At 45.1% G+C, this 27,144-nt stretch overlaps 1 protein-coding gene across 1 annotated transcript; it reads right to left on the bottom strand.

Moving 5' to 3' along the window:
• Positions 1–2,702: 2,702 nt before the first annotated feature.
• ACP6 (acid phosphatase 6, lysophosphatidic) lies at positions 2,703–25,827 on the bottom strand. The gene is made up of 10 exons (XM_010601317.3): positions 25,072–25,827; positions 17,207–17,344; positions 16,958–17,088; positions 16,555–16,634; positions 13,073–13,160; positions 12,174–12,306; positions 9,910–10,010; positions 7,683–7,778; positions 6,043–6,208; positions 2,703–5,393 (listed from the first exon to the last, which is right to left on the bottom strand). The coding sequence occupies exons 1-10, from the start codon at positions 25,285–25,287 to the stop codon at positions 5,250–5,252; spliced, it is 1,293 nt and encodes a 430-aa protein (XP_010599619.1). The 5' UTR covers positions 25,288–25,827; the 3' UTR covers positions 2,703–5,249.
• Between the last annotated feature and the right edge of the window lie 1,317 nt (positions 25,828–27,144).

The following is a 27,144-nucleotide window of genomic DNA, read 5'->3' as shown; positions in this document are numbered from 1 at the left end:
ACATATTGCTCAGTGACATTGGTTACATTTTCCACATTGTGTCAACATTTCCATTCTGGTTGTTTCACTTCCATTAATCCAGCTTCCCTGCCTTCCCACTCCCCAACATTCTCACCCATGCATTAGGGTAAATGTTGACTGTTTGGTCTCATATAGACGATTTTGTTTTTTAAACAAGCACAGGACTCACTGGTAATACTGTTTATTGTATAAGTCAATCTGTTATTCAGCTGAAATGTGTCCTCTAGGAGTAGTTTCAGTTAAAAGTTTACAGGGCATCTCAGGATGATAGCCTCAGGGGTTCTTCTAGTTTACCAGCCCAGTAAGCCTGGTCTTTATATATATACCACACATATATATATACATACTTATAAACATATATATAATAAGACTTAGAGTTTTGTTCTACAATTTTCTCCCATTCTGTCTTGGAACATCTATTATGTCCTTGGTCAGAGCAGTCGGTAGCGGTAGATGGGCACTATCTAGTTTTCTGGTCTCTGGATAGATGAGGCTGTGGTTTGTGTAGGCAGATAGTCCCGTAGACTATATTCTTACTTGAGTCTTTGGTTTCCTTTTTTCTCTTTTACTCCAGACAAGTAGAGACCAATTGTTGTATCTTAGATGGCCGTTTGCAAGCTTTTAAGACCTCGGATGCTACTTAACATACTAGGATGTAGAACATAAACTTTAAAGACTTTGTAGGACATAAACTTTTGTGCCAGTTGACCCAGCTGTCCCATTAGTTAAGACTTCAAACGCAGTAAACCAGTCCTGCAAGGTGTTTGGTTATATCTGGGAGTTAATCGTGACTGTGTCCCCTTTGTGTTTTATTATATATATGAATATACACACAGCACACACAAACATGTACACCTATGCCTACAGATGCACACATATACCTTGCTATACACATGCATGCATGTATATCTACCTATATAACCACTCATGTATTTTGGGGTTGCTACTGCTCTTGTTGCCAAATTGTATATGTTATAGCATTTACCTGTAAGGTTCCTTAATCTTGTGTATTTCTTATTGTCATCATTTACTTTGGTTAAGTTGTGCACACTGTACCCACATTCAGTATTGCCTTTCCCACCACCAAAAATACCAAGTGTCTACTTTCTAGAGAGTGATTCTCCCCCCCATCCCTGGTAACCACCAAAGAACATTGATTTCTGTATGTATACGTATTTTCGTCCTTGTATCATATAATATTCATCTTTGACTTATTTCACTCAGCATAATTTCCTCCAGATTCATCCTTGTTATATTTTGCGGATTCATCATTATTCTTTATAAAAAAAAAAAAAAATTATTGTATTTTATTTATTATTATTTTTTTTATAGGTGCATACTATTCCATCTTATGTATATACCACATTTTGTTTATCCATCCATCTGATGATGGGCACTTAGGTTGTTTCCATCTTTTTGCTGTTGTAAATAATGCTGCAATGAACACAGGTTTGCATACATCTATTCATGTCACTGATATCCGATCTCTAGGGTATATGCCTAGGAGTGGGATCGATGGATTATAAGGTATTTCTAGCTTCTTGAGGAAGCACCATACCGTATTCCATAGTGGTTTCACCAGTGGATAAGAGTTCCAATCTTTCCACATCCTCACCAGCATTTGTCATTTTCTGTTTTTTTTGATCAATGCCATTTTTGCAGGGGTGAGATTGTATCTCATTGTAGTTTTGATTTGCACCTCTCTGGTGGCTAATGATCACAGGCATTTTACGTGTGTTTGTTGGCCACTTGCGTGTTCTCTTTGGTGAAGTGTCTATTCGTGTCCTTTGCCCATTTTTTAATTGGATTGTCTTTTTGTTGTTGAAGTTTTCTATATATTTTAGAGATTAGACCCTTATCAGAGATATCATTCTCAAAGACTTTTCTGACTTGTGTTTTAAAAGCAACACCTGTGTTGAAAATAGATTTGGGGGAGAGAGGAAGAGCCGAAATAGGGACACTAGTTAGGAGACCTTTGCAATAATCCAGGCGAGAGATGATGCTCGGACTAAGTAGCAAAGAAAGTCTTGAGAAGTGGTCAATTGTGGATATGGTTTGAAGAGAGATACAAAAGGATTTACTGATGGATTAGATGTAAGACAGGAGAGAAAGGCGAGCCAAAGGTGATTTGAACAGGCATGAGAATTGAGTTTACTGTGGACAATGGGAAGTTTCATACACATGAAATATCTTTAATATCCACAGAGATGTCGAGTAAACAGTTGGAAATGAGACGAGGTCAGGAGAGAGGTTCAGGTTGAAGGAATAAATTTAAGAGACGTTGTAAAAATAATATTTTAAATTACAGAACTGCCTGAGATCACCTATGGGGTGACTGTAGATAGAGAAAAGGCCTGAGGACTAAACCCTTGGGCACTTCAATTAGAGCTTAGGAAAAGGTAGATTCAGCAAAAACTGAGAAGTTGGAGGAAAACCAAGGGAGTATTTATTATAGAAGCCAAATGAAGAAAATATTCCAAGAATGCTGATGAGCACTGAGTAAGAAGACTGAAAATTGGCTATCGGATTTAGCACATAAAGATCACGGCTGATTTTGACAACAGCAATTTCCATGGAGTTAAAAAAAAAAAAAAAACCATTGCTGTGAATTCGATTCTGACTCACAGCAGCCTTATAGGACAGAGTAGAACTGCCCCATAGGATTTCCAAGGGGAGGCTGGTGGATTCGAACTGCTGACCTTTTAGTTAGCCAAACGCTTACCACTGTGCCACCAGGGCCCCTTCCAGGGAGTGGTGGGGGTAAATACCTAATCACAGTTGGCTTCAAAGAATGGGAAGGGAGGAATTAGAGATGGCAAGTATACAACTCTCGAGTTTTTCTGTAAAGTGGAGAAGAAAAAGGGCGTAGTAGCTCAAAGGTGTAGGGAAAAAAAATTTTTAAGATGGGAAATTTTACAACATATTTGTATGCTAATGGGAATAACTGGAAAAGAAAACAGACAATGCAGAAAAAAGTTAATTGTAGGAATCAATGTAAAGCTGGAGGGTTGGATAGGAATAGGCGCAGTTCATCCTTAGTAACAGGACAAAAGGCAGGCCACATGGGTATCAAAGCAATTGGGTCAGCAGATTTGGTGATGGTGATGGGGTGGAGAGGGTATGAAGTTCTCTTCTGATTGCTTTTACTTTCTTAGCAAAATAAGAAATACAGCAATCAGCAGAGAGTGAGGGTGGGAGGGGATATTGGAGATTTGAGGATAGAGAGATGTGAATAGAGTCATGAAATAAACAGGTGATATTGATAGAACTTAACTGATTAGACATAGGGATAAGCAAGAAGAAGGAGACAAAGAACAGATTTCTGGTTTAGCAACTGGGTGAATGGTGGTGTCTTTCATTCAGATAGGGAAGCCTAGGGGAGGAGCAGGCTTGGGAAGGAAGAAGGATTTGGTTTTGACATGGGGCATCCAAGTGGGCCTAAGTGTCTGAAGCTCAGAAGGGAAACCTGAACTAGAGAAATAGATCTGGGAGGTGTCAACATAAAGATGGTGGCTGAAGCCTTAGGAGCTGATGAGAATGCCCAGGGAAAACACACAGAGGGACAGTAAAAGAGGGCAAAATGTGTGTGGTCAGAGAGGTAAGAGGAAACTGGAGTGTGAGGTGACACAAGGTAAAGGAAGAACATGTCGAGGAAGAGTGGTCAGGAGTGTCCAGTGTTGCAGAAAGGGGGATAAGGACTGAAGAGTCCCACTGGATTTAGCAATGAGATGGCTGGTGACAACCTTGGCTGGTTCAGTGTTGGGGAGTATGAGAACAGGGGGAACAGAACATAGAGACGAAGTGAGTGGGAAGTAAGGGAATGTAGACCACTCTGAAGAAGCTTGGCTACAAAGGGGAGAAGGTGGAAGCTGGAAGGGAACATGGTGGTTAAGGTTTTCGGTATGTTTGATGTTTTTGAAGGAGGGGAAGATCCTGAACGGGTTTAAAGCTGATAGGAAGGAGTCAGTAGAGGGATAACAAACAAAGGTGAGCAAAGGGGCAGTAGGCAAAGGGGCTAGGATGCAGATTCAGACAGGACAGACATCTTCCTCTGATGTGGGTACGCTTGGGGCAGCAGGAAGTGGAGAGGCTTTCCTGACTGCTATCTTCTCTGAGAGGTGAAGAGACTGGTGCTTTGAGATTGAAGAGTGCTTGAAACAGATTCCAGGAAAGAATGAGAAGGTCAACAAGGAAGTAGGGGGATCATCAGGCAGCCTTGGGGGCCTAGTTAAATCTAGAGCCCTTATGTTGACAGCAATTCACCCCACCACTGCAGAGCCCTCAAAGGTTGCTGCTGGAGCCACAGCCCCCCGGTGGCCCAGCAGCCTTTCTGCTTCCTCCTGTTGGGCCTCCACATCAGGGCCCCATCTTGCTACCCAGCAATGTCCCCTGCCCTTCAAGCCTATCTTTTACCCACATGGCATACCCTTCCCTTCATGCTTACCTGGCTAATTCCTACTCACCTTTCCCTACTGGGCTCAGGCCAGAATCTCCCCAGAAGCCTTCCTCAACTGCACTACCCAGCCACCTGTATCCCCCCATCCCAGAGCTGAGGGTTTCTTCTTTGCACCCAAATAGCCCCTCCCATAACTTGATCACAGCATGACACATACTGCATTTGTAATCACCGATTTACTATCTGCCTCTCCCACTGGACTGAAACAACTTGAGGGCAGAACCTTTTCATCTTTATAATGATCACTGCTTATTAGGTTGGAGTTCCCGGGTACTGCAAACTGTTAACAAACTCGGCTGCTGCCGAAAGGTTGGAGGTTTGAGGCACTCGGATCTACTTCCTAAAAATCAGCCATTGAAAACCCTATGGAGCACAGTTATACTCTGACACACACGGGGTCACCATGAGTCAGAATCAACTCCATGGCAACTAAAACTGGAACTTAGTAGGTGCTCCATAGATGTCTGTGAAATGAAGATAGGAGAAAAGAACTGAAGTCCAAAAACAACACAATTCTACAGGGTCATGATGTCCCTAGCCCTGTGTCACATGTCAATACTTCTGATGATGAAAATCAGCCGTAAAACAGAGAAATATCCCTTTGGTCTCAACATTTCACCTCTTTTCTTTTCAGGAAGAGACCTCCTACAGGGAGGAAATACCTTTATCCTATACATTAATTCTTGCCTCCCCCACCAAACATACACAGTCCAAGGCATTGTGAACTGTCATTTTATTTTAAAAATCAACAAACCTTATTTATATAAATCAGTCACTCTGTACCCCCAAGCTCTATCGCCTGTGCCTGGGAGCAAAGTCTGTGGTATTTTTCTGGACTTAAGGCGTAAGCTGACATGGCATTCAAGAACTTGTCCAGTGGGCAGAGCCCTTCAGGGCATCCTTTTGGCACCTGCTCCTGCAGAAGAGACACAACTCAGCAGGTCCACTGAGGACCTTTTCCTTCTATTTTCAGTCTGAGAGGCTTTCTCCCAAGCAGTATCTGTATGCACACATATAACAGCCAGAAAGGCCCTACTACTCAGTCAGCTTCAGAATAAAACCACCAGGTCCTGCTTGTAAAAGGCACTCAAGAAATGTTTGTTGAATTGATGGGGAAGACACAGTCAAGTTATATTCTTGAACTGGAAGAGCCGAAGGTCTCATGTTCCCTGGAGGGGGTGCTGCATTATACCCTGGACACACCCTGATGAAGCCACCAAGACACCAAGAGTGCGGACACCACCTCCCAAAGACACCATCATCAATTTTCAAATAGGACTCATAGTCAGGATGCTGCCATCCTGGCAGAGACACTCAGGAGAAGAGAAAGAGGTTGCCCTGTAACTAGGAATCTGTAACAGAACTGGGCTAAGGCCCACATCCCAGCCCGCCATCATGTACGAAGACCTGCCTTGTCCCTGGGTCACCTCATAGGATTCAGAAAGATAATTACATCAACGGAGACTTCACTGGGCCTGAGAAGGGAGACGTGGTGCTAAACCAAGGTGGGTAGAGCTGAGGGGAGGGTGCCTAATCACCACCCGATCCTACCTCAGAGGTCTTACCTCCCCATGGTAAGAGAGCCGCACAAACCACTCCTTAGATTCCTGGTGCTGGTAGAGTTCCATGGTCAGGTCAACAGCAAACGGGGGCCATTTGTGGTCAAAGATCCCCAGGGCCATTAAGAGAGGCATGAGGGTCACATCATGAGCTGCATAGAGGTACAGCTTTCTGCAAGGAAGAAACAGTTCTCCACATTTGTTTACTTCAGGACTCTGGAGTCCAGGACACTGCCTGCCTTTGAGTAAGGCATAACATTAGCCTCAGAAACCAGGTGACATCTAGAAATCAATTGCGCCTGGCTTAAAACTCCTTTTAAGTAGGTGGCGGGGAGAACCCTATTCCCTACTCCTTGTGTTTTCATGAGGAAGAACCTCCCCATAGTAGTAACTCTCAAAAGGCTTCCACCTGTTGGCTCGCTCACTCACTCACTCATTCACTTATTTGTTCACTCACTCCTCCTTTGGTGAGTTTAGAAGAAGGAACTGTGCATGTGTAGTTTAGGCCCTACTTCTCTTCTGTCTTTGGGACCTGCCTGTTTATGAATGTTCTTCTACTCTCAGCAATGTCATGTGTTTAGTAGGGCAAGCTCTGCCCCTTGTTAGGAAAGCTTGCAGTTTTAAAATGAATTAAGTTCATTTTAAACGAGTATTAATAAACCCATTTAGCCCTCATCACATTTTCCAAATGGCTTTAATCAGTAATAAAGGTACATTTTAATCTCTATTTGACTCCCACGTCTATCTCTTGGGCAGGATCAAGAATATTATTTATTGACATCCCCCTCCCCCCCGCCCCGTACCCTAGAAGACCAGCATTAGACCTGCAGCATTCCACAGATACAAGGCCAAGGGTGGCAAGGTGGCAAAAGCATCAAGAGATGTACTGTCATCGCAGGTACCATGAAGGGCGTTCACGTGGTTTCCTATTAGAAATCCTGGCCAGAAGTCCCTGCAGGTTCCTATTTGAGCTCTCTGTCCACTACCCCTCCCGCATCCATCATGAGTCTCTGGGTGTAATCTCTCTCACTCAAGAAGGCAGCCTACAACAGTGCTTCTCCAACATTAAGGTACACACAAATCACCTTGGGGTCTTCAGCCTGGGGCCTGAGACTCTAACAAGCTCCCAGGTGATGCTGAAGCTGTGTGTTTGCAGACCACGCTTTGAGCAGCAAGTGGTCCCCAACCTGGGGTTCCAAGGCTCTATGAAGGTAGCAATGGAGGTTCGTGAACCACTTCCAACAGCTTCCGATGCCTAATAGACACCATCCCCTTATACACACTCACTGAAGGTGTTCAAGCTAAACAACCTATTAAGCAATTATCTTTGTTGTGGGCTGTTATGATATCTAATCAGTGTGAATATCATAATTAGCTACTCTGTTTGACATATGTTCAATTAGTAAAAAAAGAAAATAAATTTCATAAATGCAGGGTTCTTTTTTGCAAAATAAACATTTCAAAACATGGTAGGAGAGGTGTGGCAGAAAGAAAAGTAAAATGATTGTGAAACTCCGAGGGACCCAGGGCCTCCTAAACACCAACGCTCAGTCACTGAAAGCCTGATTTTTGTCCCCTAAGACTCAGGCTCCGTCCCTTCAGCCACCCCTGCCCCCAACAGCACAAAGCAGAGCCATGCCAGGTACCTGATCTTGCTGGGTGGAGTGGCAGGGTCCACGGCTCTCAGCAGGTTGTTCTCCAGGACGTGGAGGAAAGGGCCTACCGCCAACTGAATACTTTCCCTGTGTCAAGTGAACAACATTGAAGCACCCAGGGGGCACTCAGCACAGGGAATATAGGCTAGTTCTGCCCTCGAGGACCTCACGGCCCAACCAGACAGAACTGAGGAAAAGACAAGGAACACACGAGGGAAAGTAGATAGGAGTGAAATGGTGCCGCCTCTCCTGTGTGGGATCGCTGTGAACAAAGGCTTCCAACCACAAAGGCAACCAAGATGTAGGGCGGGTGGGAGGAGTACAGGGGTGGTAACCGGGATAAGCCACGAGGAACAAGGCCTTTAGGGACAAAAGAACAAAGCTGGGAAGGATGGCATGTCAAGACTGCCAGGAATTCCAGAAGACCCTTAGAAAAGAGATCAGAAGGAAATATTACAGCAACATCATAAGCTATGTTTTCTATGTGCCACCCCTCCTTTCGAGACTAGACCACAGAGGTTTTCTTATTTATTTATTATTTGATTCAACGAGAAGTTCTGGGGTGGTGCTCCCAGAGCTGACTTTGAGGCTCCACCACTTTCATTCTCAGGCTTGCCACCTCATGGTCACAAGGTGGCTCCTGCAACTCAAACCAATCCTTTCACTGTAGTAAACAAAGCAGATAGACTGGGGCGGGGGTGGGGAGGCAGCTAAAAGGTCTTGTTTTTGTGCCTTTCATCTTTTATCAAAGAGGAAAAAACCTCTCCCGGAATCCCCAGAACTATCCCTAACCCAATCACCAACAACAAGGAACTGGATTGCCATCATTGGCTTAGAATAAGCTTTATTCATGGTGACTGGGTAAACTGCCACCTTTATAAATCAAGAATGTTGGAGCAATGCATGAGGAATAAGCAACCAACACCACATGGGACATTCTCTTTCCAGAAGAATGTGTGCAGGCCAAGCTGAGTTAGACTGCGTTGTGAGGCTGTAACCACTTGTCCTTGAAGAAACGACAGCTTTATGAGATCAGGGCTAATTGAAATGGAAATGAGAGTGGAACAGGTCCTGTTTTAAATGGTTTATACCAGAAGAAAGCAAACTATGGCCATGCGCCATATTTGGCCTACTTGTCTTTTTTTGTGAATAAAGTTTTATTGGAAGACAGCCATGCCTATTTGTTTACCTATGGCTGCCTTCATGCTACAAGGCAGATATGAATAGTTGTGACAGAAACTGCATGGCCTGCAAAGCCTAAAATATTTATTAAGGGGAGACAGTGGGTGACAATTTAGGTCTGGAGGAAACAGAAGAGGAAAGCTGGTAAGTCATAGGCAGTGGCACTATGCTGGGTAGCTTGGCTGGAGCCTCAGATGCCCAAGGCTAGTGCACCAGTGGACATGCTAACTGTGAGTGGGAAGAAAGCAAACAGAGGCTCTTATTCTTACTCAGCAGACCATGCAAATTCTCCAACTGTTACTTTTTCCTCCCACTCACCTTTCCCAGGACTATTCCTCTACCTCCCATGTCCCCCCTCTGCCAAGGTACCTATTCTGAGTACAAGCTGAATGCTCTCAATCCATCTCAGAAGAGTGTCTCTCACAATTGCCTAAGAGATAAATGTTCATTCTAGTGGTCCGGAAACAAGCTTTCTACACACAGAGCCCTAACTAGCAGTAATACAGAGAAAACACGGGATTTGTAGTCAGAGGGTCTGGGTCCAAGTCCTGCCTCGGCCACTTGCAGTGGAGCCTAGGCAAGGTAACCACCACCTCTTGGTCCCAGTTCCTTCGTCTATAAAGTCAGGGATAATGACACCTACCTCACGGTGAGAACTAGAAAATGATTTGTAAATTATAACGTGATGAACAAAGTTAGCAATAATTATTTTTCCTCCAGCTTTCCACACCCCCAGATCCTTTGACACTTAAAGCAAAAGGAAAAAGTCAGTGATGGAGAAAACACAGTAGGTTGTGGCTCCTTGATCTGTGTCACAGTGAAAGGAAGCACTAGGTCAGCAGTCCCAGCTCCAGAGGTACAAGTTTTTAGGACTGAACCCATTCAGTAGGCAGCAGAATGGGGTCATTCCAGCCTCTTCACACAAAGAGACACCAGTTGGCAGGTGTGAGCAGGCCCGATGAGTCCCTCTTCCCCGCACACACTGGGAGACCTGATCAACCGTGACTTCATGACAGAAGCTAAAGGAGGCCCTCACCTGTCTTCTCTTTGTAGCATGTACAAGGCTGTGTCCACAGCTCTCTGCTCAATCATCTGGGCATATCTCTTCAGTGCCGGGCAGCTTGGGAGGCTGTGCACCTGAAAGGGCCACAGGTCCAGTTTGAGAAAGAAATGCTGAGCCTGGCAGCTGACCACCTCCATGCAGCCAGCAGGGTCTTCTCCTGGAGAGGGCTTTACAGCTCAAGAAGCTATGTCCCCAAGGCCCTTCTCTAGCTAGTCCTAGAGATCAGAAGGCCCAGAAAAACAAAAAAAAACAAAACTTTCCCCTTCCTTTCTGATGGTTCCCCATCCGCTATAAAAAAAAAGATAAATAAAATACAAGGCAACATAAAGTTCTACTTGGCCTTCATTTTCCTCAAATGATTTCTAAAAAGTATGCCACAAAAACACTTTATATAAACTCTTGCCTTATTATCTTACACTTTATTGCCTTATCATTGCTTTCACAAGGGTAGAAAGGAGGATCTGAGCTATGCTTCCTTTGGGTGTCTGACTTTTGAATCTAGAAAAGCATTTGCCATTGTGTGTTCTTCAGCACTTACTAAGAAGAAAAAGATTCTGTGAGTAAATAAGCTTGGGGAAAACAGTCTTAAACCAGATTAACCAGCTTTTTTTTTTTTTTTTGCCATAGACTTCTCCCAAAAGTGACATGATAAGCAAGAATTCCAAAAATTTTAGATGACAATCCCTCCTTGCCCACTGCCCACCTCTCCCCACCCACTCATAACACACTCCCATCACGGGAACAGGGACCCTGGCGAACACAATTCAAGAAACACTGTGCTACACACCCATGTTCACTGCAGCATTATTCACAATAGCAAAAAGATGGAAACAACCTAAATATCCATCAGCAGATGAACGGATAAACAAATTATGATACATACACACAATGAAATACTATGCAATGATAAAGGATAATGATGAGTCCACAAAACATCTCACAACATGGATGAATCTGGAGGGCATTATGCTGAGTGAAATAAGTCAGTCACACAAGGACAAATATTATATGAAAGCACTATTATAAGAACTCAAGAAAAGGTTGACATACAGAAAAAAGCATTCTTTGATGGTCACGGGGTAGGGGAAGAGGAATTCACTAACTGATAGTAGACAAGAGTTAACTTCGGTGAAGGAAAGGACAACACACAATACAGGGGAAGTCAGCACAACTGGACCAAAGCAAAGAAGTTACCTACACACATCCAAATACTTTGAGGGACGGAGTAGCTGGGGCCTGGGGACCATAGTTTCAGGGGACATCTAGGTCAATTGGCATAACATAGTTTATAAAAAAAAAATTCTACATCCCACTCTGGCGAGTAGCATCTGGGGTCTTAAAAGCTTGCAAGCGGCCATCTAACACACATCTATTGGTCCCATCCCATTCAGAACCAAGGAGAATGAAGAGAACCAAAGACACAAGGAAAATACTAGTCCAAAGGACTAAAGGCCCAAATGAACCAGAGAGTCCACCAGCCTGAGACCAGAAGAACTAAATGGTGCCCGGCTACCATCAATGACCACCCTGACAGGGAACACAACAGAGAATCCTAGACAGAACAGGAGAAAAATGTAGAACAGAATTCAAAGTCACATAAAAAGACCAGACTTAATGATCTGACAGATGGGAGGAACCCCTGAAACTGTGGCCCTGGATGCTCTGTTAACCCAGAACTGAAACCATTCCTGAAGCCCACTTTTCAGACAAAGATTAGACAGGCCTATAAAACAAAAAATAATACACGTAAGGAATGTGCTTCTTAGTTCAATCAAATGTACAAGACCAAATGGGCAGCTCCTGCCCAAAAGCAAGTTGAGGAGGCAGCAAGAGATAGGACATGGATGAATGGCCACAGGGAACCCCAGGGTGGACAGGGGAATATGCTGTCACATTGTGGGGATTGCAACCAACGTCAAAAAACAGTATGTGTATAAATTTTTGAATGAGAAATTAACTGGAGCTGTAAACTTTCACCTAAAGCACAATAAAAAAAAAAAAAAGGAAACACTGTGCTAGAGTTCAATGTCTGTATTCCTGAGTGAGAGTCCTCCTTGACTGCTCTCTACCCCTCAGTCCTCATGTCATTCCATCCACAAGACCTATCACAGCTACCTCAAAAACAGAAGGCATCCAGCACTTCTCTCCACCACAGTTCTAACTCAGGAGCAGGCCCATCCAGGTGACCAGCCCAGGCTTCCCCCAGACCCCGGGCCCAGGACATACAGGCATCCCACCTGCTCAGCAGCCACATTGTCCAGGAGCATGAGGAAGTCCACCTCATCACTACTGCCAATGCCCATCCTTTCCTTCACCTTTTTCAGATCCTCTGAGATTCCTGGCTGCAAAGAGGCAGCCTGCCTCCGGCTTCTGCCAAAAAAAAAGAAGAAATTCCTTACATTGTGCAGTGCTTAAGAGTTTGCAAAGTGTACTTCATTCAACATTTGGGATCCTTACAACAACCCACTGGTGCTAGCTGGTATTACTCCCAATTTACAGATGAGTAAACTGAGGCTCCATGAGGTTAAATGACTTGTAAAATAAGGGCTAGACTCAAAACTTGAATTTTCCAAATCCCACTCTGGTATGTTTTCCATGTCTGAAAACAGCATGCTCTTTCTTCTGTAAAACAAATGCTAATACAGTCTTAGTGTGGCCAAGAAATACCTGAAACTAAAAAGTGCAATCAGTCCAAACTGATCCTTCCTATGAGGCAGTGTGTTGGTAAGAGGAGGGAAACCGGTCTCTTCTGCTTGCACACCTGGATTTGCAGGTTGGTGACTGACACAACCATCTTTCACTTAACCTGTTTCTTCATCTGCCCTGCCTGATGGAACAGGTCTGTTAAGATAATGCTTTGCAAACAGCAAAGCCCCACCCATGGCTGTGTAAGTCATCTCCCCATCCCAGCACAGGCTTTTCCCAGGCTTTCTGGGCCTTCACCATGAGCCTGCTGATGGGAGTCAGAGATTCCTCACTTCATGGACAGTGGACATCAGACCTGCAGGTTAATTCCTCCAAACCTTTATCCACCGGCAGGGTAAGCTGGACAGGCTCTCAGTACAGGCAGAGTCCTGCCAGCAAAGCTGTTAAAAGGATGGCCCCTGCTGGTGAAGGGGAACCCAGAGGACATCACCTGGTTCTTTGCCTCAGGCTCCAGCAGTTTTGGTAGTTGGGGTATAAGACTTCAGAGCTTGCTTCATCAGTATGGATGATGATGGGGCCTGAGAGGAAGGAAGCAGAGACAAGAAGAAGCTTCAGCTTGGTTCTTCCCAGGATCCACACCCCTTCTAATTCTTCCTAGGAAGAGAGAGCTGTTCCAGAAGCCAGACGATCAAGGCTACTCCCTAAGAACAGCGAATGCCTTCCACATGCCCTGGCCCCACCAAGCAGGAACTCTCCTACGGCCTGAGCAATGGAGAAAAAGCAAGTGGCAGCCTTGTTGTGTCTAGCATAACCTCTCCTTTTGGGCCACATGTAGATTTGATTAGGTATAGACCTGGATCAGACTGGCACTTCCTTGCCACGTTCCAGCAGGTAGCCTGGAAAATCCCAGCCTTAGAGCACTACCAGCAGTTGGACATTCTATCGAAGAATGAGTTGTTTCTGACTTCATCAGAACTAGCTTCCTTTCTTGCTTCCCAAAGTTCAGCCCTATGGACCAATATGGTGACTTACGACATAACAAACTGAGCACTATGACCACGAAGCTGGGGAGCATCCAGATCCTCTAAGAACCCATGGCCTCGCACAAACAGAAAGCAAGGGTTCTAGATAAACTCGAAGATTAGATTACAAACAATGCTTCTTACATACTTCATAGCAACTCCCTGCTGCCCAGGGCTCATAAGTACCCTTGGACCAGCCTATCAATGCCCAAAGAAGTCATTCTAACTCCTTCCCATGCTCTTCTCTGTGCCAGAGATGGCCAGGGCCTGTGGTATGTTCCCTGTAAGCTCCCTTCACCCCTTTCCACATAGTTCAAGCCTGACCTTGTCTGTTGCCAAAACAAATAGCTTCCATCCGTTGCTTGCTAGAGTTCACGGAGGTCTGTCCAGAGAGTGCTTAGAACAAGAGCTATTACTCCCAAAGAAATTACTGATAGTCAAAACCCCAGAACTTTAAAAGTAGCCTATGATAACTTCACTAACCCATAGCCATCCAGTCGATTCCAACTCATAGCAACCTTATAGGACAAAGTAGAACTGCCCCATTGGGTTTCCAAGGAGCGCCTGGTGGATTTGAACTGCTGACCTTTTGGGTAGCATAACTTCACAAGAACATCAGCATCTGAGCACACTTTATTGGTCTGGACAGAAGAAAAAAACCACATCGGAAGTCATAAGACCTGCAGTTTAGTCTTGAATTCACAACTAACTGGCCTTGGGAAGTTAGTTCCCTTTTCTGGGGCTCAGGTTAAAAAACCAAAACCAAGCCCATTGCCACTGAGTCGATTCCAACTCATAGCGACCCTATAGGATGGAGTAGAACTGCCCCATAGGGTTTCCAAGGAGCAGCTGGTAGATTTGAACTGCTGACCTTTTGGTTAGCAGCCAACCTCTTAACCACACAGTTTGCTCATCTATAAATTGAAGGGGTTAGACTATATAAGTGATTTTCAGTTGTTATATAAAGTAATGCAAGAAAAGGTGTTGATGGCTGCATGATGTGGTGGGGGGGGGAGGCGGATGGAGACAAAGCAGAGTCTATTTGCATGCCCCATCCCCTCTTTTTCTATAGCTCCCGAGACCCCTCTGAAGAATCTTGAGACCCTTTGAAGAAACCAAATGATCAGAGGTCCTCTCCAGACATGTATGTCCTCTGTGAGGCAGCAGATCACAGAGACGAAGAATACGGATGCTGAAACCTAACTGCCAGAGTGTGAAACCCAGTTCCACCATTTTCCAGTTTTTATGACCCTGGGAAAATCATTTAGCCTCTCTGTGCCTTGGTTCTCTTATCTGTAAAGCAGGGATAATGACACCTATCTCTCACAGGGTCACAGCAAGAATTAAACACTTTAAAATATGGAAAGCTCTTAGAAAAATGCCTGGTGCATTGCTAGCCCTTTAAGTGTCAGAATAACAATAAATACGATTTAAATATCTAATATAACACATGGTAACTGGCATCTGGTTGGAGTCTGATATTGGATCCACAGTTTATGATAAACATGGCACATAGCAGGCACTCAAATAGCTGTTGAATGAATGAATGACCAAGTGGGGCAGACGAGCAGCCCCCAGCTTCCCCCACAATTTTTGTTCTCCGTAGCTTACACATAACCTTTTGCAGTTTCTCCAGGATTTTCACTCCTGAAGCAACACCCCAAGTTTGCATCACTTTCATTAATAGGGGCACCTTCTGGGGTTCCTTGGTCTATTCAAGTTCCTTGATACCGGGCAAAGCTTGAAAGTTATTATGACAGAAGTCAAACTGGTGTGCAGGGAGCTGCTACCCAGGCAGCCACACAAGAGGCTGGTTATGATTCCAGTTCCTTCCCTGCTGGAAACCTCGGGCAACCTCAGTCTGAGATCTGCCTGTAGGTCGGGTTGCCACCAAGAACCATCCTTCCTGGTCCAGTCACAATTTTGGTGTTTCTGAGGACATTTGCCCTTTTGAATCTGAGCAAGTGAAGCACTTTCAGGTCAGGCATTGTGGATTACTCCTTAGCTCAGGGGCTCCCAAAGAGTCAGGGGCAGCCAGCCAGTTTGCTTTATGTAACCCAGACAGACGCTGCCAGCTACAACCAGAATTAGCAGCAGCACCCAACCCAGGCAGGGATAAGGCCTGCTTCCTCTGGCCTGTAGGTCCTATTATTTTACATATTTTTTTTAAAGCCTGCTGGAAATCTTTTATCTATTCGAGATACTGCTGAAAAAGCTAAACAAAAAACAGGAACCTTAGCCTCAGGGTACCATTTTAGTATTTTAATATTGGTGAGGTCATACTGATCTGAAACTCAGACCAGCAGTTAAAGGTGAATTTGAATCAGTTACAAATGACAAAATGCAGCTTTATGTGATAGTCAAAAGCTTTCAATACATGGGATATATGAGGGAAAATAATAGCTGTGGTTCTTGGTGGTGAAAGATTGGGAACCACTAACTGCAATCATTCACTGGCTGAGTATATCAAACTCAAACTCGAAAGACTTTCTCAACTAGGAAAGACTGAACAGAATACAGTCCACACCATCTAGATCACGCTGTGGATCAGCACCAAGACCAGAGCAGTAACAGCAGATATGGTTCTCAGCTAAGCATCCCTCCTGGCCTCCCTCCTTCTCAGCAGTGTTCACCTAAGCAAAAAGCCCCCTATGTTGTTCACGAGACCTGGCAAGAGCTGCTCTGATGCAGCTCATGTAAAAGCTTGAGAGGAGAAGTCTGGAGTCAGAGGCATATGAGAGCAGCTGCAACACTGATGCTGATGTGGAGGTCAGGCTAGCAAGGGCAGCCTAAAGCCAGACAGGAAAGGGCCCATTAAGTAGGTGCACCAAGATAGCCACGTGTACAGGCAAGAGACCAAGGAATAGGTACCGATAGAGAGAAGGCCTTTGGAAGTAAGAAGAATAAGCTCCTCAGGGGCAAGGAGCAAGTTTGGACCCCAAACTCGAACCTTCTTTCTGACGTTGGAAAAGCCCAGCCAGCAAACACCGGGTAGACTCCAGATTCCGATATATGTTAGTGGATCGGACACTGGAAAAAACCAAAAAGGTAGAGACATTATAAAAGGAACATTTAATTATATACATTCTACCTTATCCCTCAGAGCAGGTGGGAAGCTTTCAAGACTATATAAGGTTTCTCTCTGTGGGATGGATGCCCCAAGGGAATTCCTGAGGGCCAATGAGTAAGAACTCCAGTGACCATCTGTTACATAGGGTAACTGCATTGTGACAATCCCAAGTTGTCCTCCAAACTACTTTGGGTGAGAGTGGGAACCATCTGGGGGTTAGGACAGGTTCTGTCATGCTCAAGGCCTTAAACTGGGTGCAGAATCCCTTTCTCAAGTGACTCACAAGACCTCCAGTGGGTTGAAGGTTGGTGAAAGAAAGGGGATGTCCTCCACATAGTTCTTCCTCAGCCTCTCTCCCAGGGCAAACATCTGCTGCATGCCCACCTTGGTCAGCTGCCCAGCAAACACGCCCCCCTGGGGTGGGGGAGAAAAAGAGGTAAGAACAAAACACCTGACAGCCTGATGAACCCAGCCCTGAGGAAACCATTGAAGCTTTGCAGCAGGTTTCCTAGGGAAGGAAGGCATTACTCACCTTCAGTGGGGTCTCATGGTATCGAGAGTCGAAAGGAGAACACGGTTTCGGGCCTCCAGCCAGATTGGTGACTGTGTAATCAAACTGGGTTTGGGGAGGGACCTCTAATAGCTGGGGGTTCCACTCTACCTGTTGTGACTACAAAAAAAACAACACATTGTTAAAAATGATCCTTGAAACTTATAGCACTAACTTTCAGTAGCACTCAGAATACATAGTTGGAATCACCCCATGTAAGGTGTGGAATCACCTTGCAGAAAACCATTTGTCATTTGTTCTAGGTTTGTTAAAGCCAGACCACACCGGAGGCTAATGAGTGGGTGAGCTTACCAAGCCAAGATGGACCACTTGGTGGCCCAACATTGGCTGGCCTAAGGAGGCATGATGTAATCTACCATGACCATATGGTGAGGCCAGAACGTGGAGGCTCAGTGGCCTTCCTGGTTAGTGAGAACATTTGCTCTAGGGAAGGTAGAGCATCCCTTGGGACATGGAAGCTTTGCGTTAGCAACCCTCCCAGACCTCGTCCTATGCATCTCCTCATTTGTATCCTTTTTGGCTGTAATAAATCTGTAGTCATAAGTACAGTATACTCTCCATGAGATTCTGTGAGTTGTTCCAGTAAATTATGGAACCCAAAGGGGTAGTGGGAGCCAGCAGGGCAGAAGGCTGGGGTGTCATGTGGACTTCTGAGTTTGTGGCTGGCATCCTGAAGGGGTAATGGGAAATGAGTCCTAAATCTGTGGCCAGCAAGGCAGAAGGTTGGGGTGTCATGTGGACTCCTCAAACTTATAGTTGGTGTCTGCCTAGTTGGCAGTCTGAAGAATGATATCCTTTTAACGTGTGAGCTCTGACCCAGCTCCAGGTGGCTAGGGTTGGAGAGAGTGCTGTATGGGTGGCTGGTAACAAGGATGGAGAAGTGGGAAGCTGAGGACTAGATCAATCCCCACATTTGGGGAATTGGATTCATGCTGATCCTTACCACACAGCTGGCGACTCTGGTGTGACTTGTCCCTTACTTAGCACACTGCATCACTAGATCTGCAAACTTCCCGAGGGAAAGAAGGAAAGAAACTTTAACTCTAGCTCCAACTAAAAGAGAAGACCATGATTTATTATTCCAGGTGTCCTTACCCTAAGTCCTATTATTGTTACACTAGTACTCACTGTTTAAGCTGCTCTGGCACTAAGTCTCACATTAAAGTAAAGGGAAAAAGCGGCCAGGAGGCCTGGTACTCAAATATTTGATAGATGGATGGCTGAATGTAATATGACCCTTGCGATCACATATTGGTAAGAAGAATTTCTAGCATGCAGTCTTCTATGCCCCACCTTGAGAATTCTACTTAATGTCCCTTGTAATTACCACATATTTCCCTTCCTTTCAACTACTTTTCAAACCAATAGCTGCCATCTAACAATCCTTCGCTTCTTTACTATCTTCCTTTACTCCTTGCAACCTGGTGCCTGCTCCAACTGCACTATAATGGTTTTCAAAACATCACAAATGGCTTCAGGTCTCATACCTTCAACTGCGTATAACGCTCTTAACACTCACTGAGTCAGATGTGATGACTTTAGTTTTAAAAACAAAAGTCTTTTTTCTAAACCCACACAGCAGTCCTCTTCACAACCTATTCTATCTCAACACCAGCACAATTCTCCTAGGCTCCAAACTCAAAACCTGACTCTTCCTGTTGCTACACCATCTCAGCACCAAGCCCTATTGATCACTGCTTAGAAAAAAAGCCACTCCCAATGGTCCTTTATCTTATTGTCAGAGCGTAAGACCTCACTACCTTCCAACAAAAGCCTTTGACAGACTCCCTCTCTTTTACTCCCACAACCCATCCATACATAACCACCTGATTAATCTTGCTCAGCACTGTTCATCATACGAATAGCTATCTCTTAATCTTTCACAGGTAACCAACTGGCTTTCAAGGGCTTCCACTTTGGTCCAGCCTCTGTCCCCAGCTGAACTGCCACAACACCTCTCTCCTCATCTCCCCAGAAAAGACCTTGTTCATTGCTTTCTTGCATCTTCTTTCCTTTTGGTTCCCTTACTTGGAGGGCCTCTTGTTCCCATTTGTCCATCCAACTTCTCTTCAGTGTTCAATGGTATTTCAAGTCTTTCTTCCCCATCACTGACTACTTCAATGATCGTCTTCTTATCTGAATTCCTACAGTACTTAAAGTCAAAAGAACAATATTTAACTCAACATCTTACTAACCTTTTTTGTTTTAAAACATGTGAAAACCTACTATGTCACAAATCATTGCATTTCTCTTCCTCCATACCAAGAAAGTGCCACTGGGAGTCACAGGTTCTCTTCGCACAAAGGAAGCCCTCCATTCTTCCAAAAGGCACTGTCTCGGTCCCACCTGCACCCAGTCTCTAACACCTGAGGCTCCTCCCCAGTGGCACTGCACCAACTGATATCAGAAGACTGGGTGTCCCGAGCAGACACTTTCTTCCTACTACCTTTTAATCATTGTTCCTTCTTTCACAGTTCAGATCCTTTAAGTCCCCTACATATAACTCTTCAAGGGCTCATAGCTGCTCACCTCTTATCTGCCCTGTACACTTAATTTTCAGCCACACAACTTTGTTTCCTATAGCACCATTCTCACACCTGCCGACCCTTGAACATATTGCTTCTGTCTGGAATTTTCCTGCCCTTTCTTCTGGAAAGACTTCTATCCATTCCACGAGAGTCAGCTTAATTGCTCTGGGACACCCAGACTACGCCACGGTCCCTGCTCTGTGCTCTCATAGCAGCCTCGGTGGCTTTCTTCTGTAGCTTTTACCAAGCTGGATTAGAAGAGCTCCTTTACTGGTCCATCTTGCCTGGCACTTCCTGAGAACAGAGACTGGATCATCTATTGACCTGGGTATTCTGGACACTCAAGAAATGGCCTGGCACACAGTAGGTACAATTAATAGCTCCAACAATTTTTCAGATCCTGTAGAAGATACCAAGATTGAGATAACAGGACCATGCTTTTCCTGAGTGTTCAGATTAGTGTAAAAAAAAAAAGCAAGCTATGAATGTAAATGATAGCAGTATTATGGCAGAAACTGCTATGTGTTGAAAGCCACAGGAGTTCAAAAGCAAGAGAAACCTTCTCTTCTGGCTGGGGATTCAGGAAGTTTCATGAAAGGTATGCCATTTGAAATGGATAGAATCTAGACCAGCAAAGATCCAGACTTGAGAATGGGACAGAGGTAAGAAGGAAGGGTGGTGTTCAGAATTCCAAGAATAGCTTGAGAGTTTGAGCAAAGGAAAGATGGAGAAGACTGCATATAGGAAAGAAGTTGTTTGGTTTGCCTCAACCTGAGAGTGGTTTTCAAACTTTCTAGTTAGCAAATACTAAGCACAGCTTAATTTTCGATTTGTATATATAAGGCAAAAACTGGAGCTTTTCTAGTTGAAGTAGAAATAGGAATCTGGAGCCCCAACCACTCAGCTTCCCCCTATCCCAGAGGCTCCAGAATATAGTCTGAAAAGCCACCAGCACAGATCCCAATTGGAATGGGAAGACTAGATGCAGGAAGGCCAGTGTAAAGATGCCTGCACTAGTCTAGATGAGAGCCTAGAGCCTAAGGCCTCATCTAAGACAGAAGAAATAGAAGGGGTTGATGCCAGACATTTGAGTTGGACTTGGCAAGTACGTAGATAAAAGCTTTTAGGGGGGAGGGGGTTGTGTTGATAGCTAAATAAGGAAGAATAAAGAAAAAAAGTAAATTGTGCGTTTTTTTAAGGTAATAAGGGTAATGGAAGTATTCCTTGATCAAAGCTAAGACCAAGACAGAACAGTTGGAAAGTTGAGTTTAAGGTAACTGTGCTTAAGTTCGAGGTACCTCCTTGGTGTTGCCAGTGCCCCCAGCACATTCCCATTACTGAAATCTGCTTTGGCTTTCTCTTTCACCACAACGTAACTCCTTTAGGGCCAAGGCTGAATGACCCATCCTTACAAATCCCATGCCTAGCACAGGGCCTAACAAACAGGTCCACAGGGCCAAGAGGTCTGTGCATCTTCACTAAGAAATCTCTTGCTATGCACATTCACGAATACAAGGTCTTTGGTGCTGCCCAGGAGATGACTCCTGCAAGTTCAAGTCAGTCTAGAGTACAATTTTTCAGACTTTCAAGAATGGATATTATCGGTTTCAGGCATGGTATCCACCCCACATAGACACTCTCATTCTTATTCCTGCTCTTCAGCTCTCAAATCAGTGGCAAAGACTAACTTTGTAACTTTACTTATTTACTTATATCCCACCTTCAAGAAATAGCTTATAGTGGATCATTGCAATATCTAAAATACAGTAAGGTAAAAAACTCAAAGTAGGCAAAAAAGGCAAAAACAAACAAACAAGGATAGGGACAAAAAACGGATGCAGAATGAAGTCATCCAAAAAAAATACCCCATCAAGATTCATGTATTTATTATAAGTAGGCCACAAATTCAGCACTAAGATTTCTGCCTTTTATGTAAAAGGAGAAACTTGATCAGCTACCCAATATCCTAAAGATAAAAGCAAGCCAGCTGTTGAGGAGAAGCACACCATTTCTAATGCTAACAGACAAATTTCTCTCAAGGGGCCTCATAAAGGAGATAATGTAATATAATGAACATCTTAAAAAAAAATTTTTTTTTTTCAGTAGTCACAGCAATGAGTTCCATGGGACTGTTTCTCATAGTTCCCTCAACACAGAATGATAGCATCTCACTGAAGTGTATTTCAGTGACGGCAATTCTAGACTGAGATCAATATGCTATAGTCCATGTAAAAGTGGGTTTTCCCCTTTTACATAAAAGTAAACAAAAACTTTCTAGGTACAGATTTTAGAATAAAGCAATGGCTTTCAGCCTAGGTTACATATTAGATCACCGATACAACTGTTAAAAGTTACCAATGCCTAAACCCCATCCTGGACTGATCATATCTGAGTCTGCTGGGGTGGGAACTCAACTTTTTTAAAGCTATTCAGTCCAGGTAATTCTAAAGCTTCACCAGAGAAGCTTATACAAAGTCTCAATGCTCAGGCCACTCCCCAGCCAATTAAATCAGAATCTCTGGGAATGGGAGCCAGGCATCAATATTTTTCAAAGCTCCCTGGTTGAGTTCAATGTCCTGCCAAAGTTAACAACCACTGATCCAGAGAATGGAGAGACTGACTGGCATATTCTTCAAGCAATGCTCCTTGAATACTGCTTCTCTCAGCTGAGCTTTGGATAGGTATCAAGCAGCAATGACACTGAGATTATGCTTCCCAGTTCATCTATATCGTCAAATAAATATGGACCCTAATGCCTTAATCAATGGCGGCGCTGGGGTAGGCAGAAAACTGAGGAACCTGCCTGAGTTGGGAGCCATCTTGCCACCATCTGGCAAGAAACTGAGGGAAATCTTGAAAGCAGGGTCAAATTTATCTTTTGAGAGTGTACTTGCATCTACGCTAATGATCAGGAAAAAAAAAAAAGGCCAATCAAGTTCCGGGGTTTTATTTCCAATGCACAGACACAATACCTTTAGCAAGAAAACATTTTCAGAGAAGTTAGGCCAACAGTCATCCAAGCCTTAAGAAAACAACTCAATAAAACATTTAATTTTAAAACAATGCTTCTTTCTGAAGATTTGTGAGCTAACTGAATGAAATGATTTGTCATATTTACTTATCTATAAACCAGTCAGAAGTCAGGAAAATATCTCCCAAAGGCAATATTAGTTTTAGAATTGTTGCCAAGTAGTCCCCCCTGACTATAATAGCTGAGCCAGAAAGATTAGCCAATCCCAATTACAACCTCTATCAAACTGAATCTTGAAAAGAAAATCTAAAAGAGAATATCCAGAAACAAGTTACAGGAAACTGATGACATTTGCTCAGAGCCTAAATTGAGTGTTGGTTCCATCTCTGGCTTTTATCCAAAAGCTTTTATATGAGATAACCAAAGATGCTTAGAGTGTCTGCCTAAAGTCTGAGAATGTCAGCGGGCAGGAGAGGTGATGGGCTTCTAGTTACAAAGCAAGACTGAAACCTCAGATGCTCAGGCAGCAGATGAATGAAGCTGTATTCTACCCAAGCTAGAGCTGCTGCTTCCAACATAATGGCAAAGGGTACTACCACACAGCCACTGGCTCAGGAGGAGGAAGCCCTAGAAGAACCTAAATCTTCTTCCAGGCCCTTTATGGAGTACATGTACTGTGATACTAGGTCCAGGCCTAGACATTCAGACTTTTATTCTCCGCTACCACTGATAACTTTGTCTCTAACATGAGTCTCCTTTTCCTAGATATTATTTTCTAGTTCTTCTGTAACAACAGTAAATGGAGAAGAGCAGGGGTATTGGGTGGGTACACAAGAGATGGGCTATCTGTGTACAAAAGCATAAAAAAAAACTGAGTGACCTAATATAAAAGGCAAAGTAAGTGACTGAAAAAAGATCAAAGCAAGGCATACAAAGAAAAAAAAAGAAGGAAAGAAAAAAATTCAGATACCAAAACCAAACAGAAAGTGGTGCAGCCATGGAAAGACAAGCTAGAAACCGGACAAGAGAATTTAGTGCCTGCCACAATTTATGTGGGAAGTGCTTTAGAGATCTGACTTCATGTGTGGCCAGCTTCATAAACTAGCTTTTCAGTTGTACAACGTCCAATGAGAAGACACAACCCTGAAGGTTTCTAAACGCAACTATGATCATGAAGAACATGCCTAACAGGTTTGAATACCCTGCTAACCGTGTTCCAACACCAACCTAGAGGACCAAAAGCACTCCACAGGTGTGATGTCTGGGGACCTGGGGATTTCAGGTTACCTGTTCCTGTCAGAAATGATTCAGCGGCAATGAGTTTGGTTTGGTTCCTCTTTACCAGGAAGCCAGTTCTTCAGTCGCAGGCCAACCTGCTATGAAAGGTCACTGGCCTTCGCTGGCTCTCCCCAAGAATCGCATCAGGGGAATCATTAAGAAAATGAATTATCTGTGCTTTCATCATAATTATCCTGACCAAACCGGGTAGATTTTTTTTGCCTATCTCAAATCATTTCCACCATAGGCTTGAAACCTCCAATTAAAAAGGACAGCACCAAGATGCCGCACTTCTTGCCAAAAAGCCTTCAGAGATTTTAAACGGTCTCCAGCAAGTCCCACCTCTGAAAAATCTCCTGTAAAATCTCTTCCCAAAGGCAATGACGTCTTAGCAGATGACCTTAGATCCACTGTGATCCCAGTTAGGGTGGTTCCTGTCACAAAGGTCCCTTTGACAAACAATCTTCAAAACTATACTCGTTTAAGGTCACACACAAGAAGTGCACTACACTCTTGTATTTAAGTTCACTCAGAAACTTGTTAAACCCACCGCCGTCAAGTCGATTCCGACTCATAGCGACCCTATAGGACAGAGTAGAACTGCTCCATAGAGTTTCCAAAGAGCGCCTGGCGGATTTGAAGCCGACCTGTCGGAAACTTGTTAGGTAGGCGGAATCTCAGGCCCTGCCGCACACCTACCGAATCATAATTTGCATTTGAACAAGATCTCCAGGCGATTTCTGAGGAGGTAAGAAGAGTAGCACTATTGGCTGTACTACACTACAGCCATCAAGCAGCGCCACTCGAAGTTCCCGGGCTGCCTTACTCCCGGGAAGGGTAGGAGATGGGGGACGCCAGGCCAACACCTCTGCTCAAGAGCCGAGATAGGCACCGGCTATTGCCGGCCTCCCTTCGTCTGGACCCCCGTCGGAGCCCCGTCCCGTGGTGGTAAAACTTCGAGGGTGTGTGTTCGGTCAGAGCGCCGGGTCCGCCACGGAGTGGTCACACGGTCCTCGCCCCACCTGCCCCGGCCCGGGTCGACCTCTCACCTGCTCCTGCGGGAGCGGCTGGAGAGGGCTCCGAGCCCCGTGCCGAAACACGACCTGCACCATTTTCAGCTCTAGCAGGTTGCGGTCGACGGGATGCCGGCTGTGGGCCTCCTGTGGCTCCGCCAGGGCCACCCTCCGCTGGTGAAGGCAGTATGTCAGCGAGGTCAGGACGCCCACCGGGGCCCACACCCGCATGCGGAAGACACCGCGGATCATAGCGGTAACCCCGGGGCTGCGCTCCGCTGCGAGCCTCCAGGGGTGACCACAAGCCCTCCGCGGGTGTCGGGGCTCAGCTGCCTCCCTCAAGTTCGCAGAGACAGGCGGGAGCGCACATCCAGCCCCCCAACAAGCGGGGATCGCTGCGACTCTTGGCCCTGAGGGGGACCCCTGAGCGGGAGCGTGAGAAACGAAGAGGTGGGAGCAGCGAAGATCTTTGGGCAGGAACCCTGGGGGGTTTAACGGGGGTCGGGATCGGTCGCTTCTGCTGCAGACTGGGCCCGGGGGAAGTCAGCTCCTCCAGGGAACCTTCAACTTGAATTCCAAGTTTGGCCTCCAGCTCTTGAAGGATGGGTGTCCAGCCCTTAGCTCCTCGGTAGCGCCGATACTCCACTATCACAGACGACTTGGACTCCACTCTTCTATATCCAAGTTCCCTCCCACTTACTCAGCCACTCAGTGACCTGTCCCAAGAGGGCCCGCGCAGAGGAGTGCGGGAAAACGAGTCCCGCTGTGGCGCCTCGTACGGCGCTCCGAGTTGTGAGAACTACAATTCCCACAAGGCCGTGCGCGATGGGGGGGCCCTCAAGGAGAGGGACTTCCCCGCCCCGGGCAGGGAGCCTGGTCCCTCAGGCCCAGCCCACTGAAGTCTCCCGGAGTCTCCAGGCCTGGGTGGCCAGTGCATGTGCCTGAGCCGGGCTTGGACTGTAGTGATTCTCTGGAACTAGCGATTTGTTATGCCCGGATGGGGAGGAACGGAAAGACAGGGATTGAATGAGTGGTGGAGGGGAGTATTTTGACTCTAGCGAGTGTAGAAGACTTTCTTGAAGTTTTGAAACGGGGATTGCTAAGGGCCTACTGAGCGATTACCATTTGCGAAATATGGCCCTCGGTGTTTTTTATTTAATATTCATTTACTATCTCCCTTCTTTGTCTAAGAAGCCCAGGTGGCGCAGTGGTTAAGAGTTTGGCTGCTAACCAGAAGGTCGGCAGTTCGAATCCACAGCCGCTCTTTGGAAACTATGGGGCAGTTCTACTCTGTCCTACAGGGTCCCTATGGGTCCCTATGAGTTGGAATCCATTCGACGGCAACGTGTTTGTTTTCTTTTTTCTATGCCTAAAAAATTTCCCAGACTTAAATTGTCCCAGTCATGTAGAGCTATTAAGATCATTGATGTGTTTACTTAGACCCAGAATACTTATTGTGGAAAAATCCAGGCCTTGCCTTCGCGTGTCCCAGTGACCCTCTAAGCATCTTTATTACTTGGAAGAATGCCAATCTTACTCTCTGCCAATCTGCTTCTCTGGAGTGTACAGCTACCCCCCAAGCCTCTGTTCCAGATACCTGCAACAGGCAACAGGACATGATCTAAACTGTATCTATCCCAAGGCAAAGACTAAATTAAGTGTGCGGGAGGGGGAGGGACCCGGGGGAGGAGGGTGATATCTGTGGAAAAGAGTCTGAATGTATACTATCTAACAATTTTTTAAATCATTTTAAATTCGATCCTTGGGGAAAAACAACTGGACCAGATATAAAGGTAACATACTTATGGAGCATAGCTCCTGATGTGAATCTAAACTCTGTTTCCCAGGCTAGAAGCTTCTGAATTCCCCCAGGTGGGAGGAGGTTAGCTTTGAGGCACTGCATGCTCTCATAGTTTTCCCCCTGGCCCAGCCCATGGATTTACCTTTTGGAGTCTTACTGTGTGTCCTGATGTAATTAAAAATTGAGAGCTGTTTTATCAGAGTCGCAGCAAGGCATCAAGAGCACCAGGCAACACTGCTCCAAAAAACCATCGAGTAGATTCTGACTTATAGTGACCCCATAGGAGAGAGTAGAACTGCCCATAGGGT

The sequence above is a fragment of the Loxodonta africana genome, chromosome 3 (genome assembly GCF_030014295.1).
Source record: "Loxodonta africana isolate mLoxAfr1 chromosome 3, mLoxAfr1.hap2, whole genome shotgun sequence".
Classification (NCBI taxonomy): Eukaryota; Metazoa; Chordata; class Mammalia; order Proboscidea; family Elephantidae; genus Loxodonta; species Loxodonta africana.
This window is presented reverse-complemented; position numbering and strand designations above follow the sequence as displayed.

Excerpts from the sequence above, each read along its gene's own strand:
- ACP6 (XM_010601317.3), bottom strand. The coding sequence starts at position 25,287 with ATGATCCGCGGTGTCTTCCGCATGCGGGTGTGGGCCCCGGTGGGCGTC. Across the intron at positions 10,011-12,173 it reads ACAATGTGGCTGCTGAGCAG|GTGCACAGCCTCCCAAGCTG; the intron begins GTGGGATGCCTG and ends TGGCCCTTTCAG. Across the intron at positions 7,779-9,909 it reads ATGCTACAAAGAGAAGACAG|GGAAAGTATTCAGTTGGCGG; the intron begins GTGAGGGCCTCC and ends CACTTGACACAG.